Source organism: Puma concolor, chromosome A2 (genome assembly GCF_028749965.1).
Source record: "Puma concolor isolate L17-30 chromosome A2, mPumCon1.1.hap2, whole genome shotgun sequence".
Classification (NCBI taxonomy): Eukaryota; Metazoa; Chordata; class Mammalia; order Carnivora; family Felidae; genus Puma; species Puma concolor.
Window position 1 is genome coordinate 89092098 of NC_141668.1, and position 20191 is coordinate 89112288.

Here is a 20191-nt window from a genome sequence, read left to right on the forward strand (position 1 = left end):
TTGGATGTAAGTTAAAAAAAAAAAAAAAAAAGCATAGACAGAGAAAAAAAAAAAAAAGAGGGACTAAGGGTCAACAATGGCACATCCTTCCCTCCTCTCAGTAAGCTGGTCTCTCCCAATAGATGCTTCCTTAAGGACAGTGAGTTCTGGATCCTATTCCACTTTATCCAATCAATTGCAGCCATCAATGGGATAATAGGTCCCACCAGGTTACCTTTAACGCCTCTACATTTGTGTCTCGCACTCCGTAGGCCATCTAAGTAACTGATAATACAGGAACTCCTACAGACTCCCTAATTCGTGTTATTAGGGGCTTACAGCTCAGCGCAAGGCCCAGCTCTGTTTCTTCCGTCACCGCTTCGAAGAGTGTCATTTCCATCTTGGCCACAAGGTGGAGCCCACCTACTTTGGGACATCAGGTCACGACCCCGGAAGCATATCCTCCCCGTCCCCAACCGAGATGGCGGCAGCGGCGGCCAGATGGGTGCTGTTGCCTGCGGGCCGGCGGCGGCTTTGGGGTTTCACGGAGAGGCTTCTGGTTGGAGGCGCTGCCAGGAGGGTGAGCTTCTTTCCACTTGTCTGGGTGTCGCTTGAGACACGGCCTTTGCCGCCGGACCCCGCGCGGCGGAGCTGAGTCACGGGCCCCCGGCCCAGCGGCGGAGTCTGCGCCCCACACTCCCACGGCGCGTGGGGAACCAGGGGGCAGGGGATGCTGAATGCCCGCCGGGGATGAGCTGGCCTTGGTCACCCGCCGCGCGTGACCTGCTAGTGAAGCGTGGGATGACACCGGTTGCTGGCGCCTTTCCCGGCAGTTGCCCAGGAGTCGTAAAGAGTGCGTGTTGATTACTAAAAGCACAGTGGTTGCAAATGGGGAGAAATTAAAAAGTTAGACGAGAGTTCTTTTTGTCTAAGGCCGAGTTTCATCCTCAGCTTCCTGCGAACCCCGGAGTAGCCAATGGAAAGTTTTGTCTGTGTATATATTTTTCTCATGATAACCTCTAGCTTTCTCCAAGGTATTTGGGAGGGACTTTAACGTGTGTTTAAAGGAAAAGAAAAATTGCCGACAGGCGAATGGTCCGTAGTCAACAAATCTTTCAGCCAGGGTAGATCTTGAGCATCTGCCCTTCTTCCTATCTTCTGTTTTTCTACCTTTTCCAAAACGTATTGCTTTTCTTGAACAGTGAAAACCTAAATCTCATTCCTTTATAGTGTATACATATTTTTACATTTTTCTCTCCCTTCATTGTCTCCCCCGTCCCCTGTTTCCTCTATAATGAATATTAAGCTTTTCTAGGAGAGGTACTGAAGTAAAAACAGTTTCTCTCTGTGTAATGATAATAACTGCTTGTTTTCCCTAAGGCGAAGGCATGTTTGTAGTCTTGTTGCTGGCTTTAGGAGAGTGGTTAAGGAAAGTTCCTAAGCCAAGCAAAGGGGTGGGTCTCATTGGAACAAAAGTTAAAATCAGAATAGTGATGTTTTGCTTCCTCTCTCTCACTCCTTCACCCCCAACCAGTCATTATATTTTGGAGGGAACAGATGGAGAAATACACAGGCTGCTACACAGGTTGTTCTGAATGTTCCTGAAACGCGAGTAACACGTTTGGACAACGGACTCAGAGTGGCCTCTGAAGACTCTGGGCTCTCAACATGCACCGTAAGTGATTCCAGCAACCACTGTTTAATTGTTAGGCACTTAGGAAAGGGCAGATGTTTATTTTAATCTAAGCTTTTTGTTGGATGGTGGTTGAAAAATAGGGGCAGTTCTTTGGCCTTGACAGGTGACTCTCATTTGTGAATCTTTCTTCCAGTGATACTTCCATACTGGATCTATATGTACTTTGTTTAAGGGTCTACATCTGGTTCCTGCAGCCAGTTGTGTTGTTTGTTGTTAGTAGTTTTGATAATGAAAGAAGTACCTTCTCTAGGCTACTCTGTGCCAGCTGTTTTTGCATATATTGTCTTATGTGATCTTTAATTTTTAAACTTTTTTTTTAAAGTAATTGCTGCATCCAACGTGGGGCTCAAACTTACAACCCCAAGATCAGTAGTCAGATGCTCCACTGACTGAGCCAGCCAGGTGTCCTCTATTTGATTTTTAAAATAGTTCTTTGTAGTAGGCACCAGCACACCCATTTTACAATTAAGGGTCAAGTTCAGAGAAGTTAAATGGTTTTATTCAAGTCACACAGCTAATACATGACAGAGCCAGGATTTGAACCTAGATTTTTCTGACAGTCTCTGATGTTCTTCTATATATTATAGTTGTTAATTGGCTGTAGTAACAAGGGGCTAAAAATCTGGGTCCTCCATGAAACTGGCAAGTAGTATTTTAGCACTTACCGGTAGACTGATCTCCTAGTTCTTAGGAATGTGTTGTCAATCTACTCAAGTCAAGAAAACTTTAGTGCTAAGACTGGAAAGCATTTGTATTAAAAAAAAAAAAAAAAAGGGAAGGAGACTGCTCCCTCTATACCTCTGTCCCCCCAGAAGAAAGAAAGTGATGTTTTATTTAATTTTTTCTTGATTGTATTCAGGTTGGGCTCTGGATTGATGCCGGAAGTCGGTATGAAAATGAGAAGAATAATGGCACAGCTCACTTTTTGGAGCATATGGCTTTCAAGGTAAGTTGTAAGACTTTATAAAAAAGCATTTTCTTTAAGAGCCATTAAGCACAATATCTCATTCTAAGGGAAGGAGAACTACTTCAGTAGTATAGTATAATTTATTTATTTTAATCTTTTCTTCTTTCCAGAATAATTACCTGAAATACTGACCGTTGTTCTGTAGAGTTGATGTCAGGGTCATCTGAAAGTATACACCACGATGCACTTTAGGAATCAGATTTGGTCCTTGCATGAAACTGACATGGCTTATGTCCTCATATTCATTGCCTGAAGTCCTTAGAGTAGATGAGAGATAAAGGAAGGTATCATAATTTTCTTTTCTGTTTCAGGGCACCAAAAAGAGATCCCAGTTAGATCTGGAACTTGAGATTGAAAACATGGGTGCTCATCTCAATGCCTATACATCCAGAGAGCAGACTGTATATTATGCCAAAGCATTCTCTAAAGATTTGCCAAGAGGTATTGTTATTATGTACACTGCAGATAGGTAATTTTCACAAGAGTTCAAAAATAACCTAGTACTGGTTTTATTATGTCTGTTGTGAAACCCCCAGAAATGTGAAAAAAATGAACCAAACTATGTGGGGGAGGTGGGTACCTATTTTTTCCTCCAAATATGACAAATGATATCAAACAGTTGTAGGCTGCAAGACTTGTGCCAACCTGGCTTAGTCAGTTGAATGTCTGACTCGTTTTTGGCTCAGGTCATGATCTCAGGGTTATGGGATTGAATCTCATATTGGGCTTCGTGCTTGGTATGGAGCCCGCTTAGGATTCTCATTCTCTCTCTCCCCCTCCTTCTCCCCCCTCCCCCTCCCTCCCTCCCCCTCCTTCTCCCCCCTCCCCCTCCTTCTCCCTCCCTCTCCCCTCCCCCTCCCCCTCCTTCTCCCTCCCTCCCCCTCCCCCTCCTTCTCCCCCCTCCCCCTCCTTCTCCCCCCTCCCCCTCCTTCTCCCCCCTCCCCCTCCTTCTCCCCCCTCCCCCTCCTTCTCCCTCCCTCTCCCCTCCCCCCCTTCTCCCTCACCCCCACCCTCCCCCCCTCCCCCTCCTTCTCCCTCCCTCCCCCCTCCTCTCCTCCCTCCCCCTCCTTCTCCCCCTCCCACCCCCTCCTTCTCCCTCCCTCCCCTCCTTCTCCCTCCCTCCCCCTCCTTCTCCCCCACCCCCTCCCCACCCCCTCCTCACCCTCCATCCCCCACCTTCACCCACCCTCCCTCCCCCACCTCTCCCTCCCTCCCTCCCCCACCTTCTCCCTCCCACCCACCCCTCCTCCCACCCTCCTCCCCCCTCCTTCTCCCTCCCTCCCCCCCCTCCTCCCTCCCCCCCCTCCATCTCCTCCCTCCCCTCCTTCTCCCTCCCTCCCCCTCCTTCTCCCTCCCTCCCCCTCCTTCTCCCTCCCTCCCTCCCCTCCTTCTCCCTCCCTCCCCTCCTTCTCCTCCCTCCCTCCCCCTCCTCTCCCTCCCTCCCTCCCCCTCCTTCTCCCTCCCCTCCCTCCCCCTCCTCCCTCCCTCCCTCCCCCTCCTTCTCCCTCCCTCCCCCCCCTCCTCCCTCCCTCCCCCTCCTTCTCCCTCCCTCCCCTCCTTCTCCCTCCCCTCCCCCTCCTTCTCCCTCCCTCCCCCTCCTTCTCCCTCCCTCCCTCCCCCTCCTTCTCCTCCCTCCCTCCCCCTCCTCCCTCCCTCCCTCCCCCTCCTTCTCCCTCCCTCCCCCCCTCCTCCCTCCCTCCCCCTCCTTCTCCCTCCCTCCCCCTCCTTCTCCCTCCCTCCCCCTCCTTCTCCCTCCCTCCCCCTCCTCTCCCTCCCTCCCTCCCCCTCCTTCTCCCTCCCTCCCTCCCCCTCCTCCCTCCTCCCTCCCCCTCCTTCTCCCTCCCTCCCCCCCCTCCTCCCTCCCTCCCCCTCCTTCTCCCTCCCTCCCCCTCCTTCTCCCTCCCTCCCCCTCCTTCTCCCTCCCTCCCCCTCCTTCTCCCTCCCTCCTCCCCCTCCTTCTCCCTCCCTCCCCCTCCTTCTCCCTCCCTCCCTCCCCCTCCTTCTCCCTCCCTCCCTCCCCCCTCCTTCTCCCTCCCTCCCCTCCCCCTCCTCCCTCCCTCCCTCCCCCTCCTTCTCCCTCCCTCCCCCCCCTCCTCCCTCCCTCCCCCTCCTTCTCCCTCCCTCCCCCTCCTTCTCCCTCCCTCCCCCTCCTTCTCCCTCCCTCCCCCTCCTTCTCCCTCCCTCCCTCTGATAGTCTCTGATGTTCTGTATATTATAGTTGTTAATTGGCTGTAGTAACAAGGGGCTAAAAATCCCTCTACCTCACTCTATATCTTTCCCTCTTTTTTCCCCACTCCCCTTCTGTCCTTTCTTCTTGTGCTTTTTCTCTCAAAAAAAAAAAGTTTTTCTCCAGAGCCATTCCTGTGTAGGGAAATATTTTTAGTTGTATCCAGTTTACTGCCTACTTTTTTCCCTCTCACTTTATCACTGTGGACTACTGGGCTTTTTAAAATTTTTATTTTTTTAAATGTTTATTTTTGAAGGGGAGAGAGAGTGCGAGTGGGGGAGGGGTAGAGAGAGAGGGAGACACAGAATCTGAAGCAGGCTCCAGGCTCTGAGCTGTCAGCACAGAGTCCAACATGGGGTTTGAACTCCTGAACCCTGAGATCATGACCTGAGCCAAAGCTGGACGCTTAACCAACTGAGCCACCCAGGCATTCCTACTGAGCTTTTTTTTTTTTTTTTAAACAAAACTCTTTTATCTTTACTGCATTTGCACATTTTAGTTCTTCATCTTGGAGTACACTTCTTTGTTATTTTCCTTTTTATTAATTTTTTAAAAATTCAACTTAGAATTAAAAAACACCTAAGAAAACAGTTCATACATTTCTCCTGGTTGCATCTGGCACCCACTGATGTGTTCTCTGTATTTGAACTTGTTCTGTTTTGTTTGGATTCCACATGCAGAAGATTTGTCTTGTTGTCTGAGGTATTTGTCTTTTTCTGTCTCACTTCATTTTGCATGATGCCCTGTAAGTCCATCCTTGTTGTAGCAGATGACAAGATTTCATTCTTTTTTTGTGGTTGAATAATAGTCCATTATAGAGTATTGCATTCCACAGTTTCTTTATCCATTCTTCCACTGATGGACACAGAGGTTGTTTCCATATCTTGGCTATTGTAAATAATATGCTGCAGTAAACATGGGGGTGCATAGATCTTTCTGAGTTAGTGTTTTCATTTTCTTTGGATAAATACCTAGAAGTGGAATTGCTGGGTCTTCTAGTATCTTTTATTTTTAGTTTTTTTTTTAAGGAACCTCCGTACTTTTACAAAGTAATTGCACCAATTTACAGTCCCACCAACAGTACACAAAGGTTTCCCTTTCTTCATATCCTTGTCAGTACTTGTTACTTTGTCTTTTTTGTTAATAGTGATTCTGATAGGTGTCAGGTGTTATCTCATTGTGGTTTTGATTGGTGTTTCCCTGATGATGAATGATGTTGAGCATCTTTTCTTGTGCTTTTTGGCCATCTGTCATCTTTGGAAAAATGTTTATTGATACCTTCCCATTTTGTTTTAAGTTTTTTTTGTTTTTTTTTTTTTAAGTTTATTTTGAGAGCAAGAATGTGTGATTATGAGTAGGGGAGGGGCAGAGAGAGAGAATCCCAAGCTCAGGGCTCCAACTCATGAACCATGGGATCATGACCTTAGCCGAAATCAAGAGTTGGACATTTAACCAACTGAACCACCCAGGTGCCCCTTGATTATACATCAGTATAGGTGTATTACAAATTTTTTTTAAGTTTATTTATTTTGAGAGAGAGAATTGGAGCATGGCTAGGGGAGGGAGGGAGAGAGGGAGAGAGGGGGAGAGAGAGAGAATGAGAATGAGAATCCCAAGCAGTCTCTGTACCAGCAGCATGGAGCCTGACTCGGAGTTTGAACTCATGAACCATGAAATCATAACCTGGGCCAAAACCAAGAGTCAGGTGATTTACGAACTGAGCCATCCAGGTGCCCCACTGTATTACAAGTTGAATACATGTATTGCAATACTAATACACATAATATATTAACAAAATTTTTTTTTAAATGTCTATTTTTGAGAGTGTGAATGAGTGTGAGTGGGGGAGGGGCAGAGGGAGAGAGGGAGACACAGAATCTGAAGCAGGCTCCAGGCTCTGAGCTGTCAGCACAGACCCTAATGCAGGTCTTGAACTAATGAACGGGGAGATTATGACCTGAGCCGAAGTCGGATGCTTAACTGACTGAGCCACCCAGGCGCCCGTTAATACACATAATATTAAATATACATTAAAAAGAAAGATTTTTTTTTTTTTCAACGTTTATTTATTTTTGGGACAGAGAGAGACAGAGCATGAACGGGGGAGGGGCAGAGAGAGAGGGAGACACAGAATCGGAAACAGGCTCCAGGCTCCGAGCCATCAGCCCAGAGCCTGACGCGGGGCTCGAACTCACGGACTGCGAGATCGTGACCTGGCTGAAGTCGGACGCTTAACCGACTGCGCCACCCAGGCGCCCCGAAAGATTCTAATTAAAACATAAACTCCAGGAAATATGAACTTCCACTTGAGCAAATACTGTCTAGACTACCAATCCCGTATTACAAGAGAGTCTTCACACGGGATTCCTTATCCTTCTATCTGTCTTTGGCCTTTTCATCACCCGTCATGGCTTTTGGTTCTTATGTGGACAGAGTTTTTTATTTGGTTTTATATTTTTTCCCTTTGGTCATGATCTCTGCAACTGGCTTGCTTTGGTCTAGCAATCTGTTTCAGCATGTCGGGCAATCTACAGGTAATTATAGGAGGTCATTGATACTCGAACATAATTGCTTTGGAGACAAGGCCCCTTAAAGCGAATCTAAACAAGGAACAAAAGTTTGCAGTAGAGTAAAAAAAAGAAACTAAAGATTATTCACGTTTTATATTTGTTAAAATTTAGATTGTGATTGCAACTATGTACTAGTTCTTTTTTTTTTTTTTTTTTTTTTAAGTTTATTTACTATTGAGAGCACGTGAGAAGGGGAGGGTTGGAGACAGGGAAAGAGAGATTCCCAAGTAGGCTCCCCACTGATACCACTGAACCAGATGTGGGGCTTGAACCTATAAACTTTGAGATCATGACCTGAGCTGAAACCAAGAATTGGACACTTGACCAACTGAACCACCCAGATGCCCCTGTATGAATTCTTTTTTTTTTAATTATTGCTATTTTTTTTAATGTTTATTTTTGAAAGAGAGCGTGAGCAGGGGAGGGGCAGAAAGAGAGGGAGGCAAGAATACGAGGCAGGCTCCAGGTTCTGAGCTGTCAGCACAGAACCCGACAAGGGGCTCGAACTTATGAACTGCGAGATCATGACCTGAGCCAAAGTCGGACTCTTAACCGACTGAGCCACCCAGGCACCCTGCCCCTGTACAAATAGGTTAGGTTTTTCCTTTTTGGAGAAGAATGTAATTTTATAGCATCATATAGCATCCTTGAGTTCACTTTGGGCTTTTTGCAAATTTGGGTCATTCTTATATAAATAATTTGAGGGCTTAATCACTTTTTCCCAAGGGTCACTTTTACTCCTTTGATAGCAATAGGTATCTTTTTTGGGATACCTATCCTTTTCTTCACATGTTAACTTTCCATCTCTGTTAGATTATGGCATGTACTGGCTTGTTTGTATAGCAGCATCATTGCTGTGGGGACTGGGGTAGCAAATATTTGGGTGCTGTGGATCCTCTGTACCTACCTAGATGTTTTTATACAGAAAATTTTCTACTTTTTAAAATTTTCATACAGAACACTATACACTTGGGTCATGTTTGAAGTGGTAGAGTCATTACAAGTGTTGTGGAGACCTCGGATAAATTTAGGAATTTTCCCCAAGTTCTTTACCACAGGGGTTTATATTTTATATTTTTAATTTTAAATTTTTTTTTTTTTCTTTTCAACGTTTTTATTTATTTTTGGGACAGAGAGAGACAGAGCAGGAACGGGGGAGGGGCAGAGAGAGAGGGAGACACAGAATCGGAAACAGGCTCCAGGCTCCGAGCCATCAGCCCAGAGCCTGACGCGGGGCTCGAACTCACGGACCACGAGATCGTGACCTGGCTGAAGTCGGACGCTTAACCGACTGCGCCACCCAGGCGCCCCTATATTTTTAATTTTAATGGGAGTAAATTTGTTTCTTCCTGGCTTAATCATTTAGTCAAAATTGAATGATGGTCAGTATCATGGTTTCTGATGCTAGTTTAATAGATCTTAATATTGAAAATTAAGACTCTTCGTGTTTCTTCTTGTTTTATTTTTAATTAGCTGTAGAAATTCTTGCCGATATAATACAAAACAGTACATTGGGAGAAGCAGAGATTGAACGTGAACGTGGAGTCATCCTTAGGGAGATGCAGGAAGTTGAAACCAATTTACAGGAAGTTGTTTTTGATTATCTTCATGCCACAGCTTATCAAAATACTGCACTTGGACGGACTATTTTGGGTCCAACTGAAAACATCAAGTAGGTATAATTCTCAAGATATTTTTGGAGAAAAAATGATGAGTTTTGAAAATTCAGAAATATTTCAAAACATAATGTTTCCTCCCTGATAATCTGAATGAAATTGTAGTTAGCTACATTTTGGCCCCATCTAACTCCCAGGTGTCTGGGCTCTTGGATAGTACTGAAATAACAAGTGACGGTATCGGCTCTTTGTTCTTGATACAGGAAAGTTGAAATTCTTCATCTTTTGTTGATACTTGTTGTCTGTATCCTATTTCTGACTGCATTTAACTTAGAGTATTTTTAAGGTCCAATTTAATTTCAGGTATATTATATAAAGATCTGTGCTTTTTAGTTTCCTTTTATATTGCTTTTCTTTCTCCATTACAGATCTATAAATCGTAAGGACTTGGTGGATTACATAACCACACATTATAAGGGGCCAAGAATAGTACTTGCTGCTGCTGGAGGTTAGTCGATATACATTTCTGTAACTGAATGATGAATCACAAAATTCTACTCCTGAAACCAATACTACACTACATATATATATGTGTATATATATATATATATATATATATATATATAACTTAACTAACTTGAGTTAACTAACTTGAATCTAAATAAAAAATAAGTAAATAAATTTCTGTAACTGTTTTAAACACAGTCATAGAATGATGCACTTGCTAGTTTGATCCTGTTGGGAGAGGTCCTGGGGTTTTTTATTTAAAGAGCAAATTGTTGAGTATGCTATTTAAAGGGAATGTGGAGCACTGGAAATAGACTTTCTTCTCTTCAGTAGAAGAGGAGGTTAAAAAAACCTATTAAAAAAACAGAAAAACTTACAGATATGAGTGTACATACATAACTTGCAAGGAAAGGGCACATGAGCGAACTGGGAGATAATGACATTTGAAAGATAGTGTACTAGAGTATGGGAATCTCTTGAGATTTTAAATTATTTCTTGAGAACCGACTTCATCCTCGGTCAGGCATGAATTGGATATGTTACGTTGTTCCTTCTTTGATTTGTTCATTCAGTAGCTCTACTAATTACTGAAAAGGGGAACTGTGCAGGGAGCTGAGAGTGTTTAAAGGGAATCCCCCTATTTGAGTGGCTTCAGGGCAAGGCTTCCTTGGGGATGCTTGAAGCCAGTGAAAGAAAATTTACGTTAGATTCTGCTGGATTTCGTGGCAGTCTGAATTTAGGCAAACAGTACATTTTATTGGTTTCCAGTTTTGTTTTCACTTTGTCTTTTTAGGGCAAAACAAAGACAGATGGAGTTTTCTTTTGTGTAAATTTAATTTTTGTCTTTAGAAATGACAATAAATTAAAATTCTAGTTGCCCTAGTTAGACTTGTGAACTAATTACTTGGGAATGATGGAGAAAATGAATATGAGGGTTAAATACCTTTAACAGTTTATTCATTAGGCCCTCAAGCTAAATCGTATTACCTTTGTAATAGCCGTCAGTGCACTCTGAAATTCTCTTGTGTAACAGTGTTTCTAAAATGGATGGTGCCGACTGGGGGTCCACATTTGAAACTGCCTCAGAACAGGAAGACTTAGGCCTCAATGACCACACTGGGAGGTCTCTGCCATGGTCGTTGGCACATGGACACAACGGGTTGTTTTGGTGTTTTTTTGTAATTCATAGGCTCATTTCGACCTTGCTGAAGTAGAGTTAATGGCTTGTCCGGTATTAATTAGTATTTTGTCTTTTTAGTACATAAGTTATGATGAGCGTTACAAACAATGGCATCTTAAAATCAATGAAAAAGACCAGACCTAGCTTCATTAAAAAATTTACTGGCTCCCCTGCCTTCTGCATGAGGAGAAGTAAAGGTGTGGGAGCAGGAGCTATCTGGAATGTCTAATCAGGAGGGCAGTAGGTGAAGTTGTTAAAGCAGTGGAAGTTGGTGTTACCAGGTGCTGAGAACTGTGTGCGTGTTCATGGTTTTTCACTCTGGTTGTCATTCCTGGACCACCAGGGTTTCCCGTTGTTTTGTTACTGTCTGGATTGGTAATGTTAAAACATTAGTAACATGTTTTTTTGTTTTTGAGCGAGGTAGAAGATCCAAGTGAGTGAGGGGCGGAGAGAGAAGAGGGAAAGAGAGAATCCCATGATGGGGAGGGGGGACAGAGAGAGAGAGAGAGAAGCAGCGTTCATCTGAGGTGGGGCTCAAACCCACCACCTGTGAGATTATGATCTGAGCCGAAGTCAGATGCTTAACCAACTGAGCCACCCAGGTGCCCCTAGAATCTAAGTAATCCTTAAGTTTTGGATGGCCAGCAGTGACTATTTGGATAGCTCTGGATTTATTCAGAAATTTACATGAAATTCTTTTGAATTTTGACTGCTGCATTCTGATAGCAGAGCTCAGAGAACAAAGCATATTTATGTACCCAGCCTTCTTTAAATTAGAGCTCATGTTCATATTCTTTTCTACTTCAAAAAAATTACTGAAAAGGGGCTTTTTGCTAGTTTGCATTCTAGGACCTTGAGTAACTTAATGTAACAGGATTTTATATAGAATGTATTCTCCAGCTGTTTTCTTATCCTCAGCTGTGAATTTGTTGGTATGTTAATTGTTCTACAGACTGAGAAAGCTGTGCAACCCCAAGCCTGTAACAGCAGGGCAAGTGTGCTGTCAGCTCACTCTGAAGTGGCTTTCAGTGAGTGCGAGTAGATCTTGTGTAACTTTGATCACATGATACCACCTTGAGCTTATTGTAAAGTTTGGCAGTTATTGGTCTGCTGTAGATTGTACTGCTACTAGATGTATGAAATATTTTCCTTCAATTTAGGAGTTTCCCATGATGAACTGCTTGAGTTAGCCAAGTTTCATTTTGGTGACTCTTTGTCCACACACAAAGGAGAAATACCAGCTCTGCCTCCCTGCAAATTCACAGGAAGTGAGGTAGGGCAAGCCTCCTTAGCTAGTATTTAGCCCTTTGGGTTTCTTGGGTTGTATTTATGAATGAGTGTACAAAATGTGCTTATTTTTAACAGGAGTAAAATGGAAGAAACCAGAGGCTTAAATTGAAACATAGAAAAAGGGAAAAGGATGGATTCATTTGCTTATAGTCCATATTATTTAACCACTTAGTTTCCTAATAAGGAAACAAGGTTTTGAGGGGAATGTGATAATTTGGTCTTCTTATGCTTTTTCTTTGACACTGTGCCCAGTTATGTATTGTGAGCTATAAAAGTGTTTCTATTTTTAAAACTCCCCAAATTTTGATTTTCACATCAGGTTTATTCTTCATTAAGTTCTGCCCACAGTACACTTCTGGGAGTAGCTGTTAGAGCCAGAACTTGCAGAGAATCTGCTACTTGTCAGCTGTAGCCATAAGTCTCGTTCGGAGGCCTAGTTTGCCACATTAGGGATGGTGCTCGAAGGAAATCTATCAAAAGTGGCCTGATGTTGGTAAATGCATAGAACTGTAGCATTGGTAGGACAAAAATAAGCTTTGTGTCCCTGTTAGAAAATAGACAGTTGTGTCACGATTAGAAATTAGAATGTTCCTGATTTCTGCCAGTGAAATAATGCAGTCCTTTTTGACCAGGTAACCATCTGGTGGCTATGTATGTAGTTTTTGTTTGTTTGTTTTGTTTTTAAGTGAGAGCAAACATGCACATGTGGGGTGGGGGGGTGGGCAGAGAGGAGAGAGAGGATGCAGAATGCACAAACTGTGAGATCATCACCTGAGTCAAAGTCAAGAGTCAGACACTCAACTGACTAAGCCACCCAGGTGCCCCTGTAGTATTTCAGTTGCAGATCTTTTGGTGAAGTTTTCTTTCCAGAACTCAAGAAATCTTTCTGGATTAGACTGTTCAATGTAATGAGGCATGATGTGTTTCTTTTCCTGTTAAGCCTGTTACACAGTGGCAGTCTTTTTTTTTTCCCCCAAGTTTATTTTGAGAAAGAGAGGGTGTAATTATAATTAGCAGGGTAGGGGCAGAGAGGGGGAGGGAATCCCAAGCAGGCTCCGCACTGTCAGCACAGAGCCTGACGCGGGGCTCAATCTCCCAAACTGAGATCATGACCTGGGCTGAAACCAAGAGTCGAACACTTAAATGACTGAGGCATCCAGGCGCCCCTATACACAGGCAGTCTTCACTAGAGTTGTGCTTTCTTTGTTTTAACTAGATTCGAGTGAGGGATGACAAGATGCCTTTGGCACATCTTGCAATAGCTGTTGAAGCTGTTGGTTGGGCACATCCAGATACAATATGTCTCATGGTTGCAAACACACTGATTGGCAACTGGGATCGCTCTTTTGGAGGAGGAATGGTAAGTGATTTTAAGAATAATTTTCCATAATAAATGTCAAGGCAGAACTCTGTCTTGTGAATGGACGTTTAAAATACAGACTGATCCTGGAGTGCATCCTGGGCTGGGAAAGATTTTTGTGTGTGTCCTAAGTATGTAAGTTGGATAATTAGCAAAATTTGAAGGAGGATAGAATTCACTAATAGTACCATTATCAGTGTTAATATTCTAGTTTTAATAATTGTTTTGATGTTAATCTCCTTGGGTTTTAGAAGTGTACACAAAACATCACATCTCTCAAACAGTTTGAAAAAATATGTTAAAGAGGAGGATAAAGCAAACATGGTAAAATAACAGTTGTTAGAGAATTTGGATAAAGGAATTCCTCATACTGTTTTTGTACCTTTTCTGTCTGAAATTACTTCAAAATATAAAGTATGTTTGTACTCAACGATTTCAACAAAATATACTTCATATAAACATCGTAGGCTTCACATGCAATAGAATTTGAAATCTTTAAGCATACACAGCGAGGAGCCCTACAAATTGGGTTGGTAACGGGAATGAATTATTTTAGTATTGGTGCAGCTGCTATGTTAATTACAAGGATTCATTGCTTTTACGTTGTGAATTTCTCTGGGGGTACACTGGGCTGGTGAGGGAAGTATTGTTCTTAGTCTCATTGAATTTTAACTTCATATTGAGATGCCGCTAGATAAAACGGAGACACAGCTTCTCAGGGCATTCACTATTTGCCACAGAACTCATTTTGCTTTCTGGTAATTTGGGCACGTATACCTACAGTTCTCTTCGAAAATTTTTTTCGTTACAGAATCTATCTAGTAAGCTGGCCCAGCTCACCTGTCACGGCAACCTGTGTCATAGCTTCCAGTCTTTCAACACGTCCTACACAGATACAGGATTATGGGGCATCTATATGGTTTGTGAACCGGCCACCATTGCAGATATGCTACATGTTGTTCAGAAGGAATGGTGAGAAAATAAATCTTGTTTAGAATTCACACTGTTTTTAAGTTTACGTATTTATTTTGAGAGAGTGAGAGCGAGCAGGGGAGAGGCAGAAAGAGGGAAAGAATCCAAGCAGGCTCCGCATCAATGTCAGCACAGAGCCCAACACAGGGCTATCTCACAAACCATGAGATCATGACCTGTGCTGAAATCAAGAGTCGGACACGTGACCAACTAGGGCACCCAGGCATCCCTAGAATTCATGTTTTTACACTGTTGACTAGTTTTGATGGTGATACCTAGCATTTAGTCAAGAGAAGACTAAATAGGGGCGCCTGGGTGGCTCACTCGGTTAAGCGTCCGACTTCAACTCAGGTCATGATCTCGCAGTCTGTGAGTTCGAGCCCCGCGTTGGGCTCTGGGCTGATGGCTCAGAGCCTGGAGCCTGTTTCAGATTCTGTGTCTCCCTCTCTCTCTGACCCTCTCCCATTCATGCTCTGCCTCTGTCTCAAAAATGAACATTAAAAAAAAAATTAAATAGCTGGTTGCCATGTTTTTAAAGATCACAGATGTTTAAGTCTCATGTGAAGTTGATTTATAGAAAATTCTTAATCTTTAAGAAGGTTACTTCAGAAAGAAGTTCCTAAAGTTTTGCAAGTTACCTGGTTTGAATGGTGGTGTTATACAAATCTGAAGTTGCCATTGCTAAAGAAAAATGTATTGTTTTACTCAGAACCACTGCCTTGAAGCAGGAAGTTCCTCTCCTCCACCATTCTTTTTTTTTTTTTAATTTTTTTTTCAACGTTTTTATTTATTTTTGGGACAGAGAGAGACAGAGCATGAACGGGGGAGGGGCAGAGAGAGAGGGAGACACAGAATCGGAAACAGGCTCCAGGCTCCGAGCCACCAGCCCAGAGCCCGACGCGGGGCTCGAACTCACGGACCGCGAGATCGTGACCTGGCTGAAGTCGGACGCTTAACCGACTGCGCCACCCAGGCGCCCCTCCTCCACCATTCTTAAATGGCTTGTATGTCTCTAAAGCTCCTCAATGGGGTGTAATTGTTAATCAGTAGGTATAAGTCAGCTGGATTCTTGTGAGAACCTAGTGGTTCACTAACCTCTCTCTTCTAGCAGATCAGAGCCTAGTATGAGGATTCGTGAAGTCTCAAAGTGATGGTAGCAGGTCTCAAAATGTGGTCAGCCTACCTTTGTGTTGTATCGAACCTCTATCTGCAATCATACTAAGGTTAAGAAAAATTAATACCAGGATAAGAATCAGTATTATTTCAGGGGTGCTGGGTGGCTCAGTCAAGCCTCCAGTTTTGACTCTGGTCATGATCTCGCAGTTCATGAGTTCAAGCCCTACATGGGGCTCTGTGCTGAAAGCTCGGAGCCTGCTTCGGATTCTGTGTCTCCCTCTCTCTACCCATCTCCTGCTCACGCTGTCTGAAAAATAAACAAACATTTAAAAAAAAAAAAGTGAAAAGCATCAGTATTATTTTAGCTTTTGTGTAGCTATTGGGATCATTAATAACTTTTCACTAAGTTGAAATCATAATTATGTGTATGTTGTGGAATAATATGTATAGTGTCTTTAAGTCATTAACTCAAAAAGTCATTTTCAAACTACTTGACATTTTGATTTGGTTTTAGGATGCGACTCTGCACAAGTGTAACAGAAAGCGAAGTTGCACGAGCCAAAAACCTTCTGAAAACAAACATGTTGTTGCAACTTGATGGTAAGAATAAAGACCTAAGTTCTATTTCATATGGTTGATCAATATTCCAGTACCTAAGTGTTTCCTCCTCTTGTAAACAGGTTCCACTCCAATCTGTGAAGATATTGGCAGGCAAATGTTATGCTATAACAGAAGAATTCCCATCCCTGAGCTTGAAGCAAGAATTGATGTAAGTAGTGTTTAGACACTGTGAGGCTTGTACAAAAGTTCCTTGTGACAAAGCTGAAAATAGGTGTCCTAAATTCCTGCTTTAGTTCTAAAAAGTTCCAGGTACAGAATGTGTCTTTACTATGAAAAGCTCCGAATGCTAGTTATCTTCTCTATTTCAGGCTGTAAATGCAGAGATAATCCAAGAAGTGTGCACCAAATATATTTATGATAAGAGTCCAGCTCTTGCTGCTGTTGGTAAGCCTGGCTCCTTTTCTTTGAAGTACAGGGTGCCTAATGCCTAAGTACTTGTCTTTTATTCAGTTTTAACTGTTTGTCTTTTAATCCTTAGGTCCCATTGAGCAACTGCCAGACTTTAACCAGATTCGCAGTAACATGTGCTGGCTTCATGATTAAAATGCTCCTAATCAACATATTTCGACCATATATATTTATACAGCTAACAGTTCTGCAAGTTTTAAGCTACAAAATATACTTGAAAATTTGAATGAAATACTGCATCAGACTTTGAAAGGCTGTAAGACCACCACAGCGAATGGTAGATAGCACACTTTGAAATTATCACTTGAAATAGAATTTTAAGAATGAAAATTTGTACAGTATTTTCAGTTTTATTATAAAAATGCACACACAACAAAGATTGTCAGAAGTCATTTCTTGGCTCTACTTGCATTCAGCACTTGCTCTTGGGCAGCTTTCTTAGCTTTTACCATCTCGACGAGTTCCTAGGAAGGGAGAAAGGTGTTAGAAATTGTCAGAATTTGCATACTTTTCTGGTGTTTAGTTTGGCAGAAGTATGTAAAACATTGAAATTGGGTAAATCTGTATATTATGATTACCACCAAAAAGGCTGATTTTACTAACCGCCAGAGTTGGAAAGCTTTCTTGTAATACTGACCCTCACAACTACTGTGGTGGTGACATCACACACACACACAAATAGATAGTAACGGAATTTATAAACACTAAATATCTACTACCTTATATCGCTTCATGCAGTCCTTCTTTGTCCTGCCAGGCACTGCTTCTGCTATTTTCTCCCATCTTTCAGGTGTATTTACTGGGTACGTTTTCAAAGCCTGCTCCAGAAGTTTCTGTTCTTCTGTTGTCCAAGGGGTAAAATCTGTGCATGGACCTGTTTAAGAAAAATTTTTATTTGATAAATCTCATCCTGATAGAAAATTCTGTTGCAACACCTTTGCAGATAAATCTTTTGGTGCACAGGTATCTTGGTAAGTGGCCATTCAGATCTGTGGTAATTTTGAACAGATTTTTAGAGATGACACACACAAAAGCCTCTCAAGTATTAAATAAGAGAAAAAAACTCGGAGATCTAGCTCACATCCCCAAAAATCTCTCGAGGCTTTTTTTTTTTTTTTTTTAAAGTAAATCGGAAATACCTATTATAATGCTGATCTCTTCAACCTAATAATAATCTTACCAGACTGGTTCAAAAACACAAGTGTAAATGATAAATCATAAGGAAGCTGCCTGACAGTTAAACTTTTAGGCCGATGAGACCCTGAAAAACATTTTCAGTTTACACTGGAAGAAAGAGCCTAGGAAAATCAAGTGCCCAAAGTTTCAGTGTAGAGGCAAGGTGACATTAGATTCTGTGTTCCAGTGTGGCATTTTCAACACATTTCTTGCAGAACCAATGCTAATAAGAACCTCTACTAAACTAACCCCTTTATGCTTGACAAGACCTCTCAACATGTATCAGAAACAAATATAGGTCCATCTAAGATTGTAAGTATTACACATCCCATTTGTAGGAAAATGTTAAATAGTTAAAAACCTGGATGTAGTCCGCTTTCAAATTCCAGGGAAGCCCTCAGTGGAATTTCCTTTCATTGGTCTGAAGCCCACATTTAACACCATGGATTTCTCTCTTGGAAAAAAGATGGAGGGCATAAAAGGAGGAGAATAAACCCCTTTAGAAGTGCCTTCCAAGTGTTTTGTAACTTGCTTTTGTTACTTAAAAAAAAAAAAAATGCCCGGCCTAGACCCTCCCAAAAAAAAATCACCTCTGATTTTTATAACACAGTGTGATAAGCCTCTTCTAGTATTTTCAAACTGAAATTTTGGGATAATATACCAGATTAGTAAAAGTGGGACTGTTAGAGGACAGAGGTAGGTTATCACATTGAGTTATTAGTTAATCCCAAAACATGCATTTGGAACTGTGATCCGGAAAGCATATTCAAGATTAGTGGCTCAAAAATGCACGAAGTGAAACAGAACTTTTTCCAACTTTGTCAGCCACTCACCGTAAGAAAACAAGTCACATCCCAAATGTATATACATGAACAAAAGTTTCACAACTTTGTTTACACTTATGTAAGAGGTGTAATGCTCTCTGATATTTTCTATTCATGACCCACTTAGGGAGTCACAATTTGGAGTTTGAAACACTGGTCCAGGTTAATCAAATTAGGTAGAACACCTAAGACAATGTCAGCACCCTAATATGTTTTAATATTTTGAAATGATTTCAGAAGAAGAATCCCTGTATATGCCACCCAGATTCCCCAAATGTAAACATTTTCACCATGCCTGCATTTTCTCTGTGTATCTCAGACATAATTTATTCTGAACCACGTAAGTTGCAGACATGATGCCCCTTTACTTCTTAGCTTTTTCCTTACAAACAAGGACATTTTCTCTCGTAATTATAGTGTATTTTCCCAAATCAGGAAATTAACCTGGATAAAATACTACTACCTAGTCCATAGAGCTTATTCAAATTTCAGCTGTCCCCACATCCTTTAATACTGCTTTGTAAAATCTGGTAAACAAAAGAAACCCAGCTCCTTCCCTAATGGCCTCTGAAATGGAAGAACTGTAATTTTCAGTTATATGAATGTCCTGAAAATGCTTGCTGTCCATCTTCTAGTCTGCTAAACATTTTATTTTCTAATTATTCTGAACACAGACCCCTACATTTTGTCTATCTTCACATAGTGTGGGTACAGGGCTAGCATTTTCTACTTAGAGAAAAACAAAATTTACCTTCAAACCGTTCCGAAGGTGTTGCGTTGTCTGCTTGAGGCACCACTCCATGTTCTTTTTTAAATTTATCAAATGCCTTTTTGTTTATGTCATCTTTTTGATGAGGGTCTGAGAAATGAAAAAAACTTATTGCAGGTCATCTCATTTAGTCATTAAATTGCACAGATTTTTGAAAAATGCATTTGAGGTAGCAAACGTATTGATTTTGCAAAACTAACTCACCAAGTTTCTGAAGACTCTTTGCTTTGCCAATAACATCTTTGGCAGTTCTCTTGACTCCAGAAGAAGAATGGATGTTCATGTAATTAGCAATAACCTCCCATCTAGAGACACCAATGTAATAAATTTAAGAGGGAAAAACCCCCAAATAAAAGCCAGAATGATCCCTATGTTTGTAATGTATACAAGTTAGCTATAATATCTACAGAATTCACTCTAAACTGGTAGTCTCCTTACTATTACCTGGATTATACCTTTTGCTTTTCATATGTTTAAACCAACTGTATATAATCTTGGCTTCAAGTCTGTATAAAACCTTACAGATTCTGTGTACAAACCAAGAGAAAATCACACATTTGTGTATACTGCCATTTGGACGCGTAGAGATAAATCATTCTCTGCCAACAGCTTTAGTTTCCTCAACTATAGAAAGAAGGAGGCTGGATCTATAAGTCTTCTTTTGAGTTCTAAACTCAGACTCTGCAGTAAGTTCTGGTTTGAGGTGGGAAGCCAGAAAGAAGGATTAAGGCTGTAAGAGAAAACTTCAGAATGCAAAAACCTAGTCCCTAGTACTAGCCACAATGGAATAAGCCAACATGAGAGTCACGGTTTATGTCTCACGATCTTTAAGTTCTTGAAAAATTAGTGAAGCATCCACTGTATGGCATCCATACACGTATGTGAGTTGGTGTAAACTGAAAAAAACCAGGTT

At 42.0% G+C, this 20191-nt stretch overlaps 2 protein-coding genes across 4 annotated transcripts in view; one reads left to right on the forward strand and one right to left on the reverse strand.

Moving 5' to 3' along the window:
- Window positions 1–405: 405 nt before the first annotated feature.
- PMPCB (peptidase, mitochondrial processing subunit beta) lies at window positions 406–16886 on the forward strand. The gene is made up of 13 exons (XM_025929661.2): window positions 406–559; window positions 1514–1654; window positions 2535–2621; window positions 2954–3083; window positions 8913–9111; window positions 9484–9563; window positions 11903–12015; window positions 13249–13392; window positions 14204–14364; window positions 15995–16080; window positions 16161–16249; window positions 16410–16485; window positions 16580–16886. The coding sequence occupies exons 1-13, from the start codon at window positions 461–463 to the stop codon at window positions 16642–16644; spliced, it is 1470 nt and encodes a 489-aa protein (XP_025785446.1). The 5' UTR covers window positions 406–460; the 3' UTR covers window positions 16645–16886.
- The window catches only part of DNAJC2 (DnaJ heat shock protein family (Hsp40) member C2), a 36539-nt gene continuing 33187 nt past the window's right edge, over window positions 16840–20191 (reverse strand). For all 3 annotated transcript variants that reach the window (XM_086696875.1, XM_086696877.1, XM_086696876.1), the window contains 4 exons: window positions 19483–19583; window positions 19261–19368; window positions 17229–17383; window positions 16840–16973 (listed from right to left, as the gene is read on the reverse strand). In XM_086696875.1, coding sequence (XP_086553001.1) covers window positions 16899–16973; window positions 17229–17383; window positions 19261–19368; window positions 19483–19583 — 439 coding nt within the window. In that variant the 3' untranslated portion in view covers window positions 16840–16898. The remainder of the gene's footprint in view (window positions 16974–17228; window positions 17384–19260; window positions 19369–19482; window positions 19584–20191) is intronic.

What these genes read in the sequence shown, in the direction of transcription:
- PMPCB (XM_025929661.2), top strand. Translation starts at nt 461, where the DNA reads ATGGCGGCAGCGGCGGCCAGATGGGTGCTGTTGCCTGCGGGCCGGCGG. An exon ending in AGTACTTGCTGCTGCTGGAG is followed by an intron (nt 9,564 to 11,902) that starts GTTAGTCGATAT and finishes CCTTCAATTTAG; the next exon opens with GAGTTTCCCATGATGAACTG. An exon ending in AGCTTGAAGCAAGAATTGAT is followed by an intron (nt 16,250 to 16,409) that starts GTAAGTAGTGTT and finishes TCTCTATTTCAG; the next exon opens with GCTGTAAATGCAGAGATAAT.